Genomic DNA, 18,089 nt, shown 5'->3' with positions numbered 1-18,089 from the left:
AGAAGCAATGATGTTTACAAATCTGAGTAGAGAACTTAAGTTCTTCAGACTGTAAGTATTTTTCCAGTGTTAATGCTGGGCAGCAAGTGAGACCTTGCCAAATGGAAAGTGAATACAAACGCCCACGTTTAGACGGCTCAACCACAAAGATTTGCTCTCTTTATTAAATCAAAGGTTAGGTAACCTGAAATGACAGAAATGGGAAAATAAAACTTTAAAAATATTGTGAAAAATATGAGGTTCAAGGAACATAGGCAAGCAAATGTAGAAAATCTGCAGAATGTTCTCCAGAATGTCACATCTTCAGTACTGAGTAGTCAGTCCATCAGGGTAAGGCCGTGAATCAACTCTCACATCTGTTTCTTTCCCAGTGGCAACAAGTAATCACCCTGAGACAGACTACAAGAACAAAGACTGGGTCTTCATCAATTACACCTACAAGCGCTTTGAGGGCCTGACTGCCCGGGGGGCGATACCTTCCTACATGAAAGCAGCAAAATAGTGTTCTTTGAAAAGGGATCCTAAATCGAGCAGAGTTCTTTGTACAACATCATGGTTTTCTTCTCACCTACTTTTGAAAGAGTTTCCAGGAAGCTTATGGAACCCACCAGCGTGGTGAACATGGTGATAGTAAGTGGATTCTCTTCCATAACACATCTGATGACTGGTAGAACAAAGACAACTGTTTCTACTGTGTTGGCCATGAACAGCTGTCCTGCTTCTTTAGAAGCATCATGAGCCAATCTGATGTTTTAAAAAACCTCAAATTTTCCTAAGTTCATCAGAACAAAGGGGGAAAAACAGCCATCATCTAACTTGAGACTGTAACATAAACTTATTATCACCCAGTTCTGGGTTTCTGTGACATGCTTCCTGTCAAGCCCACCAAGTGTTTTTCTTCTTTACGGCTAAAAGTTCGTAGTACTAAAGGAAATAAAGCAATAAAGAGCGTCAGCAGCCAGCATTCTGGCTGAAGGAAATGATCCACCATTCTGAATGGATGGTTATGGTGGTTTCTCCCCGGACCTCAGCCTCTGGCAAATGGCTTTTTATAGCCTTCAATCATGGTGCACTTTATTTATGGTACTAGGATAAAGACTCTCAATCCATTTTGATTTATTTGCTCCTGCCCATCTAAAATACTCCTGCTGCTTTTCTGAGTGTTGATGGAGGAGGCCAGCTTGATCCATCATTGCTCTTAGAAGGCCAAAGGCTGCTGGGCATCACCAAGGAGTCGCAGATCATGTGGAAAATTTTCACCTTCTCTTCACGACTGTATCAGAAAATCCCTTTGGATATTGCCATGGCCCAGCAACACCCACAAGTGCTGCCAACAGGACCTCAGCTCCTTCCTGGGAACACATCAGGGGCAGCCTGGGCAGAAGCAGGCGGCCTGGAACCCTCTTGGCTAAGGTGCTGCTCCTGTTCTGTCTCCAGGACCTCCTTGCAAGCTGTGAGGGAGCCAGCCCAGTACACAGTGCAGGGCCAGCCTGCAGATGCTTGTACAGTTCACTCCTCAGTCCCTGGCGTGACCGTATTTGTATTCTCAGTGTTTCTTCTCTTCCAACTTTAAGGAACCATTTTGCCTTGGAATCATGATTACAAATTTTTCCTTTGCAGATGCCTTCCTGGGGGATGGGCCTCTCCACCCTAAAGGGTCACCTGCAGGCCTGGGCTGACCAGGCCTCTCTGCTGGGGTGGTCTCTGAAGAGGGACCCTCTGAATTTTAGCACAAAGTGCCTTTTCTTTCACAGCTGCCACCACCTTTAGAGAACTTTTGCTGCATCAGAAAAATGTGGAGGCTCCATATTAATGCATTACTGCTTTAAAAAATTTTGATGACTCTTAAAGCGTCGTTTGCACCTATGTGGTAACTCTGCATATTGCAGAGTGTCGTGGCCAAGTCACAACTGGGAGACTGCTTCCTGCCAGTCTTGAGGTTGTAAACATCAGCTATGAAAGGAAAGTATGTTCTAGCTTAGCCATTCAGGGAAAAAAAAAAAAAAAAAAGGAATATCAAAGTGACAGTAGTAAGTGAAACTGCTTTAGAGGAAGGAAAAAGAATTTTAGGGAAATACTAACTCTGGATGAAGATCATGTGTTTGCCCCTTATTCTTTCATTCATGGTTTGCTGGTGAAGAGGATGTGAGAGTCTTCTGCGTAACTATGTAGTTTCTTTGGATTACCCAGTAGTTGGGGTCTTGACCCCATGTGTGTTGCAAGAGTGTGTGGTGAGCATGGGTAATGAGAATAGGGGGTGATAGTCTGTATGTTGGAAACTGGCATGGAATGATTTTTCTTGGGCGGGGGGGCGGGGGATGCCCACATTTTAACTTCTAAACTTCTGAATAAACTGTGTGAAAACAGCTGTATAAATATGTGTGTGTTAAAGCAAACGTGGCTTGTAATACGGAGGCAGAGTGCTGGCGGCTTCTAACCCCTTTGTCTGCAAAGCATTGGAACAGTGAACATCTTTAGGCAGAATGCTTTACTGCCTCAGGGAAGATGGGAGCCTGCCCTTCTGAACTGGAGCTCATGTGAAGAGACGTCTGCCGGCCCCAGCCTCTGCTCCTTGCACCTGGCGGCGGGCACTCCTGCAGTTCAGTGCAGTAAGGCCGAGGGGAGACCCGCTGACCAAAGGACACTCTGTACAGCTGTTTGTAGCTCAGCCCCGTTTTTCCCACAAGCTCCCAAGATGGACACCTCAGCTCCTGGAGTCCACCAGAGCAGGGCTCTGCTCGGGACCTGTAAGTGAGGAGTCTTCTCTGGGTCCAGGAAAGGAGCCGCGGGCAAAGAGCAAGCAGGGTGGGATCCGCGGGCATCTGTTTAAATGCAGCTTAAACAGAATGTGTTGTCTTCCCATGGCTCAGGAGTTTCAAGAAATATCGGGAACCATTGTTTCTGGGTTCTGTCTCTTAGGGGGAGTTAGAAAATAATAGACCTTAACTGTACCACGTACTAAAGTGAAACCGAATACTGATGTCATTCAGTCTCCTTGATTCAGGAGTACAGCAGAATTTTCTTCAGTGCCTATTTAAGAATTACTTTCAAAAGTAAGAGGCAAATTCCTTTGGGATTAATAGGCACTGAATAGCAGATGGCTGATTTTAGTGCTCATCTATATAACATAAGAATCCTCTGCCACTGATTGCTAATACTCTTTCTCTGAATCATTTCCTTGGAAAATGTATTTCCTGGATCACCTTCTGTTACTCTCTTCTCGGCCTTTGTGTGTCACCCAAATGGTGTTTTTAAGTGAATGCAAAAAGGATTCAGTGAATGGTATTTTCCTTTCCTAGTCAGCAACATTTCCCTGGAATCGTCTATCAAAGCCAACACTGACTTAGGCTCTACAATGCTTTTCAGGCATATTTTCAGAGATAAACATCTTGCCCACATTAATACTTAAGCATCCATAAAATAAGAGAGCTCAGTCCCAGGCACACAGGGGAGCAATAGGGAGCCCACGATGGTTCTGAACCACAGATCAGTGTGAGGAGAGTTCCCAGCCAGCAAGTTGGCTCAAGAGAATTGTGGCATCAACTGTAAAGTTACTACTATATTAGTGTTGCTGTAACAGTACCGTTAAGCCAACCCTGAGTTCCTGGGAAGGTTGAGGACACTTTCAGAGATGTTTATAAGTAGCAGTGATTTAGCAGAGGGGAAAGTGCAGGCCGGGATTTGGGAGGCTGGTAGGTATGCTCCCCTGCAGTGACAGAGGCATGGAGCTACGAATAGGTATTACTTTTTAAAGAACACTTCTCAGTGTTACTGCACTTCCCTCTTGCTTCTGGTTTCTTCCAGTTGTATGAAATGTGTTAGTATTAATTATCCCATGTGCAAAACATGCTACTAATTTTTAAAATCATTCCTCTGGCCACTGGTGTCCTAACTGCCTTAGGCACTGGCTTCTCTTCAGCCCCCATCTACCTGACCACTCTGCGGCCCTTTCACTGCTGATTTAAAAACAACTGCTTCACCTCTTTGACTTATGTTTGTAGTTCTACTTCTGCCTAAGTGCTGGGGCTCCTCAGAACAGTGCCTTTGCCTTCTTTTCACTCCTGTTACTTCCTCCATACTGTGGCTTCAACTGCCATTTTTGTGACGAGATCTTCAAAATGACCATGCTGCCCAGAATATCTCCCCAGAACTCTGGATCCCACATAACAAGTCCCTATCAGAAACTACCACCTGGAAGGCCTCTTACAAGCACAAACTGTTTAGGGAGCTTTTCTTGCTCCCACCGGCGTCTTTCTAGCTCATTCTTCCTGCTGTCCACGCCAGAAATTTCTTACACAACTCCCATCAGTGAACATGTATAATTCTTGAACATGATCATCCATCCTGCCAGACTTCATCATTCCTTGCTGGATCCTTTGTTGTGGTCTCTTAGCTGACCTCTCTGTTCCTGTTCCTTCCCCTTTCAAGTCTGTTGTTCTCCCTGCTGCCAAAGAAATTCTTTTAAATTTCAGATCTGGTCATGTCATTGTCCTGCATAAAACCCATTGTTGTTCACTCACTCTTTGTTGTCCAACTCTTTGCGACCTCATGGACATAAGCATGCCAGGCTCCCTGTCCATCACCAACTCCAGAGCTTGCTCAAACTCAGGTCCGTCCAGTCAGTGATGCCATCCAACTGTCTCATCCTCTGTCATCCCCTTCTCCTCCTACCTTCAATCTTTCCCAGCATCAGGGTCTTTTCCAATGAGTTGGCTCTTCGCATCAGGTGACCAAAGTATTGGAGCTTCAGCTTCAGTCCTTCCAGTGAATATTCAGGATTGATTCCTTTTAGAATTGACTGGTTTGATCTTGCAGCCCAAGGGGACTCTCAAGAGTCTTCTCCAACACCACAGTTCAAAACCACTTTCTTCAGTGCTCAGCCTTCTTTATGGTCCACCTCTCACATCCATACATGACTACTGGAAAAACCATACAGACCTTTGTTGGCAAAGTAATGTCTCTGCTTTTTAATATGCTGTCTAGGTTTGTCGTAGCTTTTCTTCCCAGGAGCATCTTTTAATTTCATGACTGCAGTCACCATCTGCAGTGATTTTGGAGCCCAAGAAAATAAAGTCTCACTGATTCCATTGTTTCCCCATCTATTTTCCATGAAGTGGTGAGACCGGACACCATGATCTTAGGTTTTTGAATGTTGAGTTTTAAGCCAGCTTTTTCACTCCTCTTTCACCTTCATCAAAGAAGGCTCTTTAGTTCCTCTTCACTTTCTTCCTTAAGGGTGGTATCATCTGCATATATGAGGTTATTGATAAAACCCTTAAGGCTTCCAAATAGCTTATGCAATGAGACCAAACACCTTGTCTGAGGTACAGGGGTCCTTCCTTACTCTGGCCTCATTTCTGCATGCTCCCGTCCTTTTCCCTCATGACAGTAGGCAACTATTTCACCTTCACATCTTTGATTACACAGTTGAGCTGGTCTGGAATTCTTCCTTTTAGATTCATGGATCCAAAACCACTATGTTTGTCTTTCACAGTTTGGTTCACATATCATGCATAGAATCCTGAACTCTCCTCTAATCCTCATAGTAAGAACTGGGTACTCTACCCTTTTGGGATTCCCAAGTGACCTCAACTAGTTATGGATCCGTCTTCTCCACGCAATTATAAAAGCCCTCTGAAGGGAGGAACTGTGTCCTAGGCAGTGTGTCCCCATGATTAAGCAGTGTTTGCCCTTGAACATACTCAACAGGCCATGTCTTCAGAGCATGATCTGAACCTCTGTGCTGCTAAGGGCAGGCCTGTCAGGGAGGCCAGCTTGCTTAGCACCCTTTAAGTCATCACTATCACCAATAAGCTCCCAGGCGAAGTGAGCGGGAGTCCAGGAGGCACCAGAGTGGAAGAGGCCGAGACAGAGCAGAGGAGGAGCAAGGTGCCCACAGCAGTGCTTTCCAGGGACCCAGCTTCTTACCTGCCTTTCACTCCTGCCGTGTTTCCTCACTTGCTCTAAACCAAAATTAGAGCAGAGATATGAGCTGTCTTACCTTATTTTACATTTGGCTTTGTGGGGTCCTACTTAGTTGGATTTGAGGGTTCAAGTGGTCTTGAATGCAAGTTAAGCAGACACTTGAGAAGGCAGACTGTTAGGGCTCTGGAACCTATGAATTACAAGGAACCGCAGGGTGGCGAAGCAGACATGGGCTGCAGGTGAGCTCCCAGCTGCCGCAGGAAAGGAAGAGACCCTCCGGGACAGCCTGTGTGCTGCTACTGTCAGCTCCAAACCCAGTCTCTGCTAAAAACAGCAGCAACAAAAACAACATGGACACAAACAATAACATTTTATTATAGAAAAAGCATCCCAAATATAAGGATTTCGTAAACACTGGTAGGTGAACAAGTGCAACTTTAAACGTAAATACAAAGTAAAGAGGCAAAACCTACGAGCATTTTGCCTTAAAGAGGAAATGTCATGTTCTCCTGCAGAGGGTATCCCACCAGAGCACGAACGCGGCTCCATCTCCCACAAAGGCCTCAGGTCTGCTTGCTGAACTATGCCCAGTTTAACAATTTCAAAATGATGGCAAGAAGTGGCACTGAGTAAATCACCAAGACTGACTCAACTTTCTATTGACTATTACTCAGTAAAGTCTCCCATCACACTCTGGCTGTGTTTCCTCAGAGGAGGACCAGCTGGAACACTGTCCATCCTTCCTGGGCTTATTCCACAGTGTTTTCACAGACCTGCATACGTTAGGTTACCACACAGAATTTAGTTCAAAACAGCATTGGCTATTGCATATTGTGCAATAAATTAAGCTACTTTCTAGCGCCCTTACCCTTTTTTCTGTCATTCTTTTAATACCTTTTCTCCACTTTGGAGAAACCATTAAGTCATCTCAGACACATTTTAACAGTCTCCAAGCCTGCATTCAGTTCCTTAATGGCAACTGTTTCCTAATCAGCTATATATGACCGGATGCACACACAGACTCAGATCCTAAACCTCAATTCAGGTTTATCTGCTTGCTGACACAGATACCTCTGAATAAGACAGTCTGGGCAAAACCATTTTCTTATGAAAATGTTTCTGTACAAAAACAGTCTGGCTTTCTTATTTAGGCACTTAGGAAAAAAACACCAAACCTGAGTGCTACCTTTTTCATGAGAAACACCTCTTGCCCAGCTGGCCAGTAGCTGACTCCTGACAGAAGTGACTGTAACCCAGCTCTTGGCCCTGCGAGAACTGTGAGGTCCTGCCACTGTGGGATGTCCTGACCCTGGGGACAGCAGCTGTGGCTGAGAGAAGCCACCAAATCAGAGCAATGCTTCACTCCAGGCCGGAGAGGAGGGCCGCCGAAGATACCCTCTCCACCAGAGGGAGCCTGCAGGCCCAGCTTGCCCCCCAGCCACCACCCCCTGGTGACACCTCCACGCATTTCCAGCTCGCTCACACCTGAAGCGCTGGGTCCAAAAGCATGTCAACCCAATTCTGGGGGAAGAAGACCTAGTTTTTAAAAGCCTGAGGAAATTAAATTATTTACACAGAGCAGAGTATTAAGTACAAGCCATACTTTCATACTTAGCCTTTTACCTAAGCAAGGACTAATTGTGTTAGCTAAGACATGTTTACCCCTAAATGTTAATATGTAAGCTATAAAACAGAAATTACACATAGTTACTACAGACTACACAAAAGTTTAACTCCAGTTTCCTTTGTGATGGCATGGAAGTCAACTGTAAAGGAAGCACCATTAAACAATCTGGGCTGGTCAACTCATCTGTGTAAATGTAGTCCCAGGAAGGTCAAAGCCAAGCCTGACCTCACATGTGAGCCAGTTCTTTTCACAGGATTAAACCTACCTTCTGGGCTACAAAATAACACGAACCCTCAACAGCAACCCTGGCCATCAGCCAAACAAACAGATGCCAGTGTTCATCAGAGTGACTCTGTAGCTGGGGGATGGCTCAGTTTAACCCCTTGCTACTAATTTTTCTGAATAACAACAGAGCATTGATGTGTGGTCACATGCACAGAACACACGCCTTAAGAACACTCTTGTTCATCAAGCCTGGAAAGAGTAGCTGTCTGCATACTCCTGACTTTACCTTTGGAGGACTGCTACTAGGGCAGTCATAAAATGGCACTGAGTAGCTTCCCTACTAGCATCTTATGGAAATATGAGACACAGTATCATATGGAATTTAAAAAAACCAGGCCTGTTCTTAAAGAACTTGAAGGAAGCTGTGTCCCTTCTTAAATGCTCAGGCTCGGTGACTGGAAGGCCAACCTCTACCACAAAATGGGAGAAAGTCTCAAGATGTGTCTGGCTGTAAACTCTGAATCGAGCTCTCCAGTTCACAGCCACGGGGACATCAGTACAGAGAGTGACCACGCTCTGTTAACACAGAGCCGACAGCAATCAGATCACTAAGCTGGATTCCCTTCTACCCATTCTTCCTTTGGGGTTGACACTGGTATGGTTTTCCTACCTAGTGTGTGAGCAACTGACAGGCTGTTTAAAAAATCAAAATAACTCGATACCTAAAATATTCCAAGGTATGAAATGAACATACAACGAAAAATCCTACACTGGGACAAAGCCTAACCAGGTGACGTTTCCCCAATCAGATTCATCCCCAATCCTCCTTCCCAAGCTCTTACTAGTCTTTCTGTTGAGAAACTTGAGCACTTTTGGAAACTTACTGCTCACATCTTAAAAGCCTGTTAAGTCATATCTGAGGTCTCCGAGACACACCCACAGCAACATGCTAGCCTAGGGTGAAGGCTACAGCTTCACACCAGATTCCGAGCTAGGAGAATCAAAGTGGTCTGATCTGGAGAGTTTCTTCAACTTGGGTTGTGAATTTCATTCCAATAATAATCTGTTTAGGCTCAAAAACCTTGCAGCTAATGTTTCATAAACACTGTTATGCATTATCCTTCCTGTCAAAGAATCTGTGAGGTTTTAGATTGTTCACTGCTATAATGAAAAACAAAACTGAATTGAAGCTCTTAAGAATTTCCTTTTGAACATCTTGCATAAGAGCCTATTTCTTCCCAGATGCAGCCTGGGCACAGATGCCACCAGGATGGTACCTTCACTAACCTCTAATGGGCATCCCATCAGTGTTTGTTTGTAGAAGGTATAGATTGTCTCCTTTTAAGTTTGGTCCCTTGCTGCTAAGTAATTCGCCTGGTATTAAACAAAACAACAACCAAGAACAGAGTGTGAAGGACAAGAACTGCTTTGCCAAATATGAGGCAACAGGAGTCCTGACTTCCTTTTTTGCTTCCGCAGTTATGCAGACTTGGTGAACAGCACCAGACCCCAAATTTTCGTTTCCAGGGCTGCTGCAAAGCTGGTAGTTTAATTACCAGCGAGTGCTTTTTCATCCTCTGCTGGAGGCACAGGCTTACTGAAAAGGATACAGATTAATTATGGGAGAAGAGGAAAGGATGGGGGAGAAGCATGTCTCCTACTCAGTGAGACAAACAGGGGAGTACTGGCTGGGCATCCCACACAGAGACAAGGCCTGCAGAGGGACAGACCCACAGCCGGCCCTAATCCTGAAAGTCATTAGAAGCCATCTGAGAAAGTGGGGCATTCAGCCGGTCAAGTTCATCCACTTGGGGTGGATGGTGCATTAAGATTTCTTGGTCCTCCAAGACATCTTCTCCAGCAGCTACTAGATTTGTGAGGGATTTGCTTCTAACACACTGGAAATCCACATGGCGACTCTTTCCTTCTTCTTTTTCCCATGACATCTGGATAAAGGGGCGCTGCACATAATTATAGATTACTTCAGACCGGCCGCCAGGTCTCCTCTTAATTTTTTCTTTACAGGTAGGATAACCTGAAACGGGGGGGAAAAAAGGCCATCATAACCCCAGAAAATTGCTCACTCGAGTTTCCCATACTTCCTTCTTTCTAACCACATCAGTTTCCTCCCAAGTCTCAAGACCATGTGAAAACCACAGGGAGGAGACCATATTCCCCAGCCCCAGCTGCCCAGGTTAAGTAGGTCTTGTCCCTGAAAGGGAAATAACAAAAACTGTATTCTTTCTAATGGAAGGGGGAGAAGCCTCTTACTAATTTCAGAAGTCTTTTACTGGCTTCAACACTACAGAACAAAAGTCCTACTGTGGCATGGCTACTATGGCCCTCTCATTCTATGGCCTAGAGGGCATTCTGTACGAATAGGTAAGGAAATGTGAAATGTTTAAGCCTAAAGGAAAAACTGGGATGCTGCCTACAGTATCTAAAAGGCTGTCACATGGAAATGGGAGAAATCTTATTCAACTTCGCAGACTAGGACTAGAAGGAAGACGGAAGAGGGAGGAGGTAATCTACTAACTGTGGAAGAATGTTCTCATGGTAGGACAGTATGATGGGCTACTCTGCGAAATGTAGTGACCCCTCTCCCTCTGTCCCTATAGTTATCAAAGAGATAAAGGAGGATGTAGTAGAAAGAGGTTTAATAGATGGATCTCAAAAATCTCTTCCAACTTTAAGTTCCAACCTAAGTCAGACACAGTGACAGGTTCTGAGGGCAACACTGAGACAGCTACAGCAGCAAAACAAGTGTCAAAGACCCACGGAGGGGAGACCAGAATGGCTTCCGCACTCTCTCAAGTCAGTCTCCAACACGCTTCCATGGAGATCACAGGTTGGGAGTCACTGTTCAAATCACTTAAAGCAGGTCTGTCAATACACCCAGACATTCCTCAGAGGTATGCAGTAGAATAAAACGAGTCTCTAAGTTAGTTTTCAGAAGGACCCTTTCAGATCCCAGAAAGGTCCTCACCAGGACTGCTGACTAAACATGACCCTCCCACGTGGTGAGCCCACAAGCCCCGCATTTCCCTCGTGTCCTTTGCCCTGACTGCTCTGTATCGAGGCAGTCAACTGGCACTTATTCCTACAGCTGCTTTAAAGCATTTTCAACTGGAAATGAAAAGAAAATGTACGGGCAAAACAAACACAGGGTAGGAATGTGGTTTCCATGTGCGTCTATTCTCTAGGCCCTCAGAAACCAGGTTTTAATGACATAAGACAGCCACATATCCGACTATATCCACAAGCCATGCAAGCTGGATACTGACGGGGTTGTTCTTTACCTTCAATTCCAATGCGAATGTTTTTCAAGCCCCGTTCCTTTAACACTGTTTTAGCAACATCCCGATTCTCAATGTATTTGAAAAATCTGTAGAGCTTAGAGCTATAAAGAACTGGAAAAGAAAAAAATAAGTCTGGGGTTAGTCATGGAGTGAATACCTCTGTAAGAGAAAGGAGATAAGCTAACAGATTCAGACTAATGAATGACCTGAGTCCTGATGCCAAAAAATTCATATGGATCACAGAGCAAATGTTAAATAATAAATCAACCATAAGAAACCATGTTAAGAAATTTTTATAGTCTCAGGGTAGGGAAGGCTTTCTGGATATGACATAAAACCTAGAAGTCATAAAGGAAAAACTAAAAAATCTCTGCTTACCCAAAACCAAACAAAGCTAAGAAGACAACGAACTGAGAAAAATATCTGCCACTCTTATTACAAAGGGCTAATTTCCTTGATATCTATAAAGAGAGTAGTCACAAAGATAGCTTTTACAAACCACTAAGTAAAAGAATAACAATCCAACTTTGTAATGGGCAAAAGGCATGATTACAGTTAACAGAAAAGGAAATTAACATGGCTTTTAAAAAGATGTTCAGTCTCATTCATGGACTAAGAAATGCAAATTAAAACTCCAGCAAGATGCCGTCTTTCACGTACCAGAGTGGCAAATATAAAATTTCAGTAAAACTGTGTCTTGGTGAAAAATGGAAAATAAACTCATCATATTGTTTTGTGAGCTATAAACTGGCTCAACCTTTAGAGAAGATAATTTGGCAAATTTTATTAAAATCATAAAACCACAAAGGTTTTGACACAGAAATTCTATTTCTAGGAATATTATTCTACAGAGATATACATGTGTGAAAAGTCTTTCTTTAAAAATAATTCACTGGAGCATCGGTCATAATTTATAGCTTAAATGGTCAACAAAAGGGATGGTTAAATCAATTATGGCAATCATACAATGGAATACTATACAGTCATTAAAGAGATGGTAGAAGCTTTTTAATATAAGACATGATATAGAATAGCCTCTACAATATGGTATCTTTTGGGGAAAAAAACATGTACATAATTGCTTATGTATGTGCACTGAATAAATCTGGAAGGATATGAAAGAAACTGAAGAGGAAAACTATGTGGATGAGGCAGGGTGGGAAGAAAACTTCTCAATGTATATCCTTTTGTATTTTCTGAATTTTGAATCACTACCAATTCAAAAGGATTTAAAAATGGAACAAGTGGAGAAAGGAATGACAGCACCACTTAACGTGTGGCCTCGGTGTGACCCAGCAGGGACACCAGGGGCAGGCGTGGGAAGCACAGGCATGCTCACACACTCCCCAGCACGGAAGACCTGCGTCACCAGACTGACCATCCAGGTGAGTGTGCTGACCACCAGCTCCCCAGTGACAGCCCACTGGTTCTAAGATCTAGCTCCGACTCTGGGCAGCACGTTTCTTGCTGAAAACATCGACACCATGCAGGGGGCTCCTACTTTGAGAATATTCCTCTCCCATGGGTGGGGGGTGGTCTTCGTCCCAGTCCACAGAATCCTCATCCGTCAGCACGACAATGTGGCATTCTCTCTCCCCTTTCTTGGCACAGCCCACCATGATGGGCAGGATCAGCTCTTCGAGGTAGTGATCAAACTGCTTGTGAGCACCATCATTAGACAGTTCATGCAGTAAAGCACCTGGGAGACAAAATGCAAGTGAACATCCTCTCTGCTCAAATGCAGGTATTACTGGAGTGAAAAGATTATGAGGTAAACGGCTATTATCATTGGTAAGGTCCAGAAAAGTGGCTCATTTCAAGGCAGAGAATGTTTCCTGCTCTGAGGTGATAATTAAGCTTTATCATGAATTTGTTACATGCTTTACACATTCTACCAATCTCCTGTTTAATAAACCCTGAGCATTCTGAACAGTTGAGGTTTTTTCAACATGCAATGTCAGAACATAAGCATTAATTCTGTAAGAGATAGAACCATCATTTGGGCATGACTCTTTATAGCACCTCTTCTGAAGATGCTCTGGACTACAATTTAGAGTACCACAGGAGAGGAATAATCTAAGGTTTGGAGACACCAAAGGACTGTCTCTAAGTGGGTACTAGACTCAATGGAGAAACCACACATCCAGAGAACGTCATGGAATATGAAGGAAAATGTATCATGAATTTTAAAATCATTTTACAAAGTTTAGATAATGATAAGAGCATCCAGACAATCAGTTATCCCAGCTTTAAAGTTTACAGCTTTGAACAAGCCAATTTCTCCATCTTTTCATTTGTTAAGTGAGATTATCATCCATCTTTCAAGGGTTAATTGTGAAAATTAATGCAAGTTCACATCTATAAAGCACTTAACGAACACTAAGTTAATGATAAACTGTAAGACGTACCAGCCAATTTATGTCCTGTGACTATCAGTGAACCTTCCCTCACATCTGAGGATGAGCATCCTTATTTGTTAAAGAGTTGAGATACCGCAGTCCCAAGAGAAGAAGCAATTAGCTTGGTGACTCAACGGGGTCAAGCTAGCCTTAGAACCCATTCATGTTCTTGTGTTTACTTCCTCACAGTTTTGAAGCAAGAGAGGGAATGGTTAGCACCATGTCTCTTTTCTGCAGATGATCTCCAACCCACACTTGAAATGCTTTCTGTTTAGTAATAAAAATGTCAATTCTAAGCAAATTCAAAGTTTAGCTGCTCAAATGCAGTTGGCAGCTCCTCCTGTACTCACTCAGATCTTGACATCGGATAGTGTTGAAGTCAAAGTTAATGCAGAGGTAATCACACGTATCTCTAAGGTCTGGGATAGAGATGCCATCAGGACAACTGATGATACCAGTTTTGTAATAATCCTATAAAGAGAAAAAAGAGGAAATGTAGTCAAAGAACAAAATGAAAGCGTCCCTCTTCAACCCTGACTCATTCACTCCTGGTTCAGGTACAGTGCTGAACTGTAGAGCTACCACCAAGTTGGTGATTCATGAGACAGTAAAGTGGCTCCCGGCCATCTTGACATATTTAATCACAACTTGATACCTGACTGAGCTCACACAAGCAAGAAGGACTTAAGGATTACAGGAAGAGAAAACAAAGCAGGAAAGGCAATAACTAGAAACGACAAACCCTGAAGTCAGAGCACAGTCTGATGGAACTCTGAAGGCTTCTGACTACACACGCCCCCAGGGAAGGGGATGGAACAAGAGGTCGCTACGCACCAGCACCGTCCGGAATACAGTCGCACTGATTCCTTCTGCAATCTCATACTCGCCCTTCTCGTTGGGACGTGTGAAGTTGTACTCTCTTCCTGGTCCAAACATCCTGAAAGATACCCAGGCAACGGTGTTACCCTCTCCAGCAGGATTCTCCACAGATGAAACTTCTCCCTTCTTCACCTTATCCTGGAAGACTCCATTCCTCTCTTACAATGTAACTTTAAAACCGAGCACCAGGACTCAACCCCTGTAAGACACACTTAAGTCTTAGGAAACTCCCTTCAGACAGAGAAAGGAGGCAGCAGTTGCTTTTAGTGTTTGACTGCAACGAGGAACAAAGCGGCCTCCACAGGTCACCGGCAGTGAGCTTCTGACACACAGCGGCACCCGTGGAGCTGGCGCCTGGAAAGTCTCCGGAGCACCGGGCTCCCGGGTGACAGTGTCTCCTGCCCCGAGGCTTCCTGCTCCTCCTCCTCACCCACCAGCATGCACCCATCCAGCACGCCAGCCTCGACGTTTCTGAGTTTTGCTTTTCAACATCTGATCTGATGGACGAATCTGTATTTGTACGTGCAGACGTTAGTGCTTTCCCTTTCCTGGTACATTTTAACAGCCGAGCTCTGGACAAAACACCCTTCTTCAATCTAAGGAGTAACTCATGATGGGAATTTCAGGTCAAGCCGAAAAGGAGAGGAAGAACTGGATCGTCAACAGTTTGACATGTTTCAGAGAGGCAGGCCTGTTCTGGGCTGACTTCAGAGGCCATGGAGGCACGGGGAGGAAACCCTGCTTTTATACTCGTCTGTCCCATCCCTCCTCCCTCTCTCAGATCCCTTCCAGAAAAACTGGCCCCATGACTCCTCCTGCCCCTGCTGCGTGTCTGTGCAGGAGCCGTGGAAGGAGAAGCCAGCACAGAGGACAGGGAGGGCGGGCGGGCTCGTCAGTCCGCCCATGGGGACTCACTGCCTTTCCCTTCCTTAACCTGTTGGGAAGCCCTGCTGTCCGGTTGTTCAAAACTGTTATGCTCCACCCTGAACTGGCTGCTTTCCAAGGTCTGAAAAAAAGTCACATGCTCTCCAAATCTCTAAACTGTACATAAAAAATCCATTTGATAAAAGTAGTCTTCAAAGAATGCTGACTTTTTTCTCGAATGTTTTGGGTGAAGTGTAGCTGAGACAGCAATGAATCAAAATAGTGAACAACATGCCATAAATATAACCCCACCTCAGAGCCATTCATCCAGGAGTGGCGTGAATCTCCATTAATCATTCTGTTTCTCAGCTTGCCCCCTGTGACTAGTGGCCCACATCTGATGCTCAGTGGCCAGGGATATGAATCCTTTATGTAGCCACAGGACAGAACAAACCCAAGAAACTCTCAGAACTCATGACCTCGGCTGACTCATTGATGAGCCACCTAGATAAAGGCATCTATTACCCAGAAAACGCTTGCCTTTCTTTTCTTGAGCACTACTTTTGGAGGCAGCCTACTTCAGACAGACAGCCTACCCTAAGGAGCACCTTTTTTGGGGGACCTGGGGAGAAGTGGTGGTGGAGATATCAAGACTGAAGACATGAAGTCAAGTCTGATAAAACAGGGCCAATTTAGAAAATGTTTTAATGTTCTAGCTTAATCTTCAGTTCAGATCAGTTGCTCTGTCGTGTCTGACTCTTTGCGACCCCATGAATTGCAGCATGCCAGGCCTCCCTGTCTATCACAAACTCCCAGAGTTTACTCAAACTCATGCCCATCAAGTCGGTGAAGACATCCAGCCATCTCATCCTCTGTTGTCCCCTTCTCCTGCCCCCAATCCCTCCCAGCATCAGGGTCTTTTCCAATGAGTCAACTCTTCTCATGAGGTGGCCAAAGTATTGGAGTTTCAGCTTCAGCATCAGTCCTTCCAATGAACAGCCAGGACTGATCTCCTTCAGGATGGACTGGCTGGATCTCCTTGCAGTCCAAGGGACTCTCAAGAGTCTTCTCCAACACCACAGTTCAAAAGCATGAATTCTTCGGCACTCAGCTTTCTTCACAGTCCAACTCTCACATCCATACATGACCACTGGAAAAGCCATAGCCTTGACCAGACGGACCTTTGTTGGCAAAGTAATGTCTCTGCTTAATCTTAAGTCATATGTTTAAGAAATATATAGGTTTGGCTCCAGTTAAAACTGGCTGGTTCATCATGAATTTGCATATATGTAAGTAGACACACATTTGAATAGCTAGATTTCACTTAGCCTAAAATTCAGCAAATGGTGTGGTCCATTCTGATTTCTAATTCAGTTAAAATCAGTTCCAAGTCTGGAGAGAGGTTAAATCTTTAGATAAGATCCACTATTAAGTACTAGATGAAAAGCCAAATGTTTGTGTGCGTATACACTCAAATTATTTTACTCTTATCCCAGTCTGCTCTACACGTTAAGGTGTGTACAGCTGGCTAGAAGGAGAGCTCCTCACTCCCAGCCCAGGCTCTAAGAGTACTTCTGGGATGGTAATCCTCCTCAACAGATGCTTTCCTTTTCTTAAACTCGGGTCATAAAAAGCTGGAGGCAGGAGATGCTGAGGGGAGAATAAGACTACATTCTGAATGAAGCAGCACAGAGAATGGAACATGAAGAAGGGAGAGAGCCATCATCACACAAAACAGTCAGCTACAAAGGTCCAGTTTCAGAAAACTTGATTAGTGATGGAGGTCTTAGAAATTGATGCCACCTGGACCTTCTGCACTCCCCTTTGTGGGGGCTCATTTCTCTATATTGGCTTTGTAAATGAAAGTACCTACCCCCCAAAATCACCAACACATGTAAGGTTTTTATGCTGTTTCACAAAAGTATCAAGGTAGAAAAGTAAGCAATTCAGTGTTTTCATTCTCACATCTAATGCAAGGCAAACAGCAGGTATTTCTATTCATAGAGAACAGAGTGAATTTGGAAGGAAATTATCATCAATTACCTGCCCAACATGGTATCCGGATGAGCAGTGAAAATTTGTGGGTTGACAACAAAACGTGTGCCGTCTACAAGAAGTGTCACTTTCTCTGGTGCCTGAGAGTGAACATTACAGCCAAAGCCCACAGTGCTATTTCCAAATCGCTCTGGAGCAATGAAGGGTTCATGGTTCCGTTTATTCCCACTTTGGAAGCAAGAGCCTTTGACATCTTCGGGAAGTGACATCATGTGAGGGAACGGAAGATTTGCTGGCTGAGAGGCAGAGTCAAGTGGAAGGTCTAAAAGATCACAGGATACAAACAAACCAAAATAACTTGACAGCCAGCAAAAAGCCTCGGGAGAAAAGTAAACCTTGTCCTTTTAAAACAATAAGAACAAAAAACATTAAACAAAAAAATCCCCAAACTTTAGGTATCCAAAGACAAAAACTCTTGTCTAGAGCACTTAAAGAAAAAACAAACTAGAGACTCACAATGGATGCCCATCAGCTTTTTCTTCTGTGTTGTGTGTGTTTCTGTGTGCTGGGGAGAGGGCAATGAAGGCAGTAATGCCCACCCTCTAAAAATGTAACTATTAGGAAATTCCCTGGAGGTCCAGTGGTTAGGACTCGCTGTTTCCACTGCTGGGGGCCCAAGTTTGATCCCCGGTTGGGGAAGGAAGATCTTGCAAGCCATGGGGCATGGCCAAAAAATAAAATCATTGAACACTGGAAAAAGAATTTCTGTGGGAAGCAAGCAATCCTCTGCCATATTTTTAAACCTCAGCTCGTCTTGTTTCAGAGGCACTTTATTTTCATTTTCACTTCTATCTCTAAATACCACCCATATTTCCT

The 18,089-nt window shown here is 44.2% G+C and overlaps 2 protein-coding genes across 9 annotated transcripts in view; one reads left to right on the top strand and one right to left on the bottom strand.

The window, feature by feature from the left end:
- STK38 (serine/threonine kinase 38) overlaps window positions 1–5,093 on the top strand; it is a 44,243-nt gene extending 39,150 nt beyond the window's left edge. For all 4 annotated transcript variants that reach the window (XM_061146553.1, XM_061146550.1, XM_061146551.1 and 1 more), the window contains one exon: window positions 372–5,093. In XM_061146553.1, the coding sequence (XP_061002536.1) occupies window positions 372–502 (131 nt within the window). In that variant the 3' untranslated portion in view covers window positions 503–5,093. The remainder of the gene's footprint in view (window positions 1–371) is intronic.
- Window positions 5,094–6,276: 1,183 nt separating this feature from the next.
- The window catches only part of KCTD20 (potassium channel tetramerization domain containing 20), a 38,422-nt gene continuing 26,609 nt past the window's right edge, over window positions 6,277–18,089 (bottom strand). For all 5 annotated transcript variants that reach the window (XM_061146558.1, XM_061146555.1, XM_061146559.1 and 2 more), the window contains 6 exons: window positions 17,262–17,535; window positions 14,310–14,412; window positions 13,826–13,946; window positions 12,578–12,775; window positions 11,077–11,187; window positions 6,277–9,812 (listed from right to left, as the gene is read on the bottom strand). In XM_061146558.1, coding sequence (XP_061002541.1) covers window positions 9,520–9,812; window positions 11,077–11,187; window positions 12,578–12,775; window positions 13,826–13,946; window positions 14,310–14,412; window positions 17,262–17,535 — 1,100 coding nt within the window. In that variant the 3' untranslated portion in view covers window positions 6,277–9,519. The remainder of the gene's footprint in view (window positions 9,813–11,076; window positions 11,188–12,577; window positions 12,776–13,825; window positions 13,947–14,309; window positions 14,413–17,261; window positions 17,536–18,089) is intronic.

This window comes from Dama dama, chromosome 7 (genome assembly GCF_033118175.1).
Source record: "Dama dama isolate Ldn47 chromosome 7, ASM3311817v1, whole genome shotgun sequence".
NCBI lineage: Eukaryota > Metazoa > Chordata > Mammalia > Artiodactyla > Cervidae > Dama > Dama dama.
This window is presented reverse-complemented; position numbering and strand designations above follow the sequence as displayed.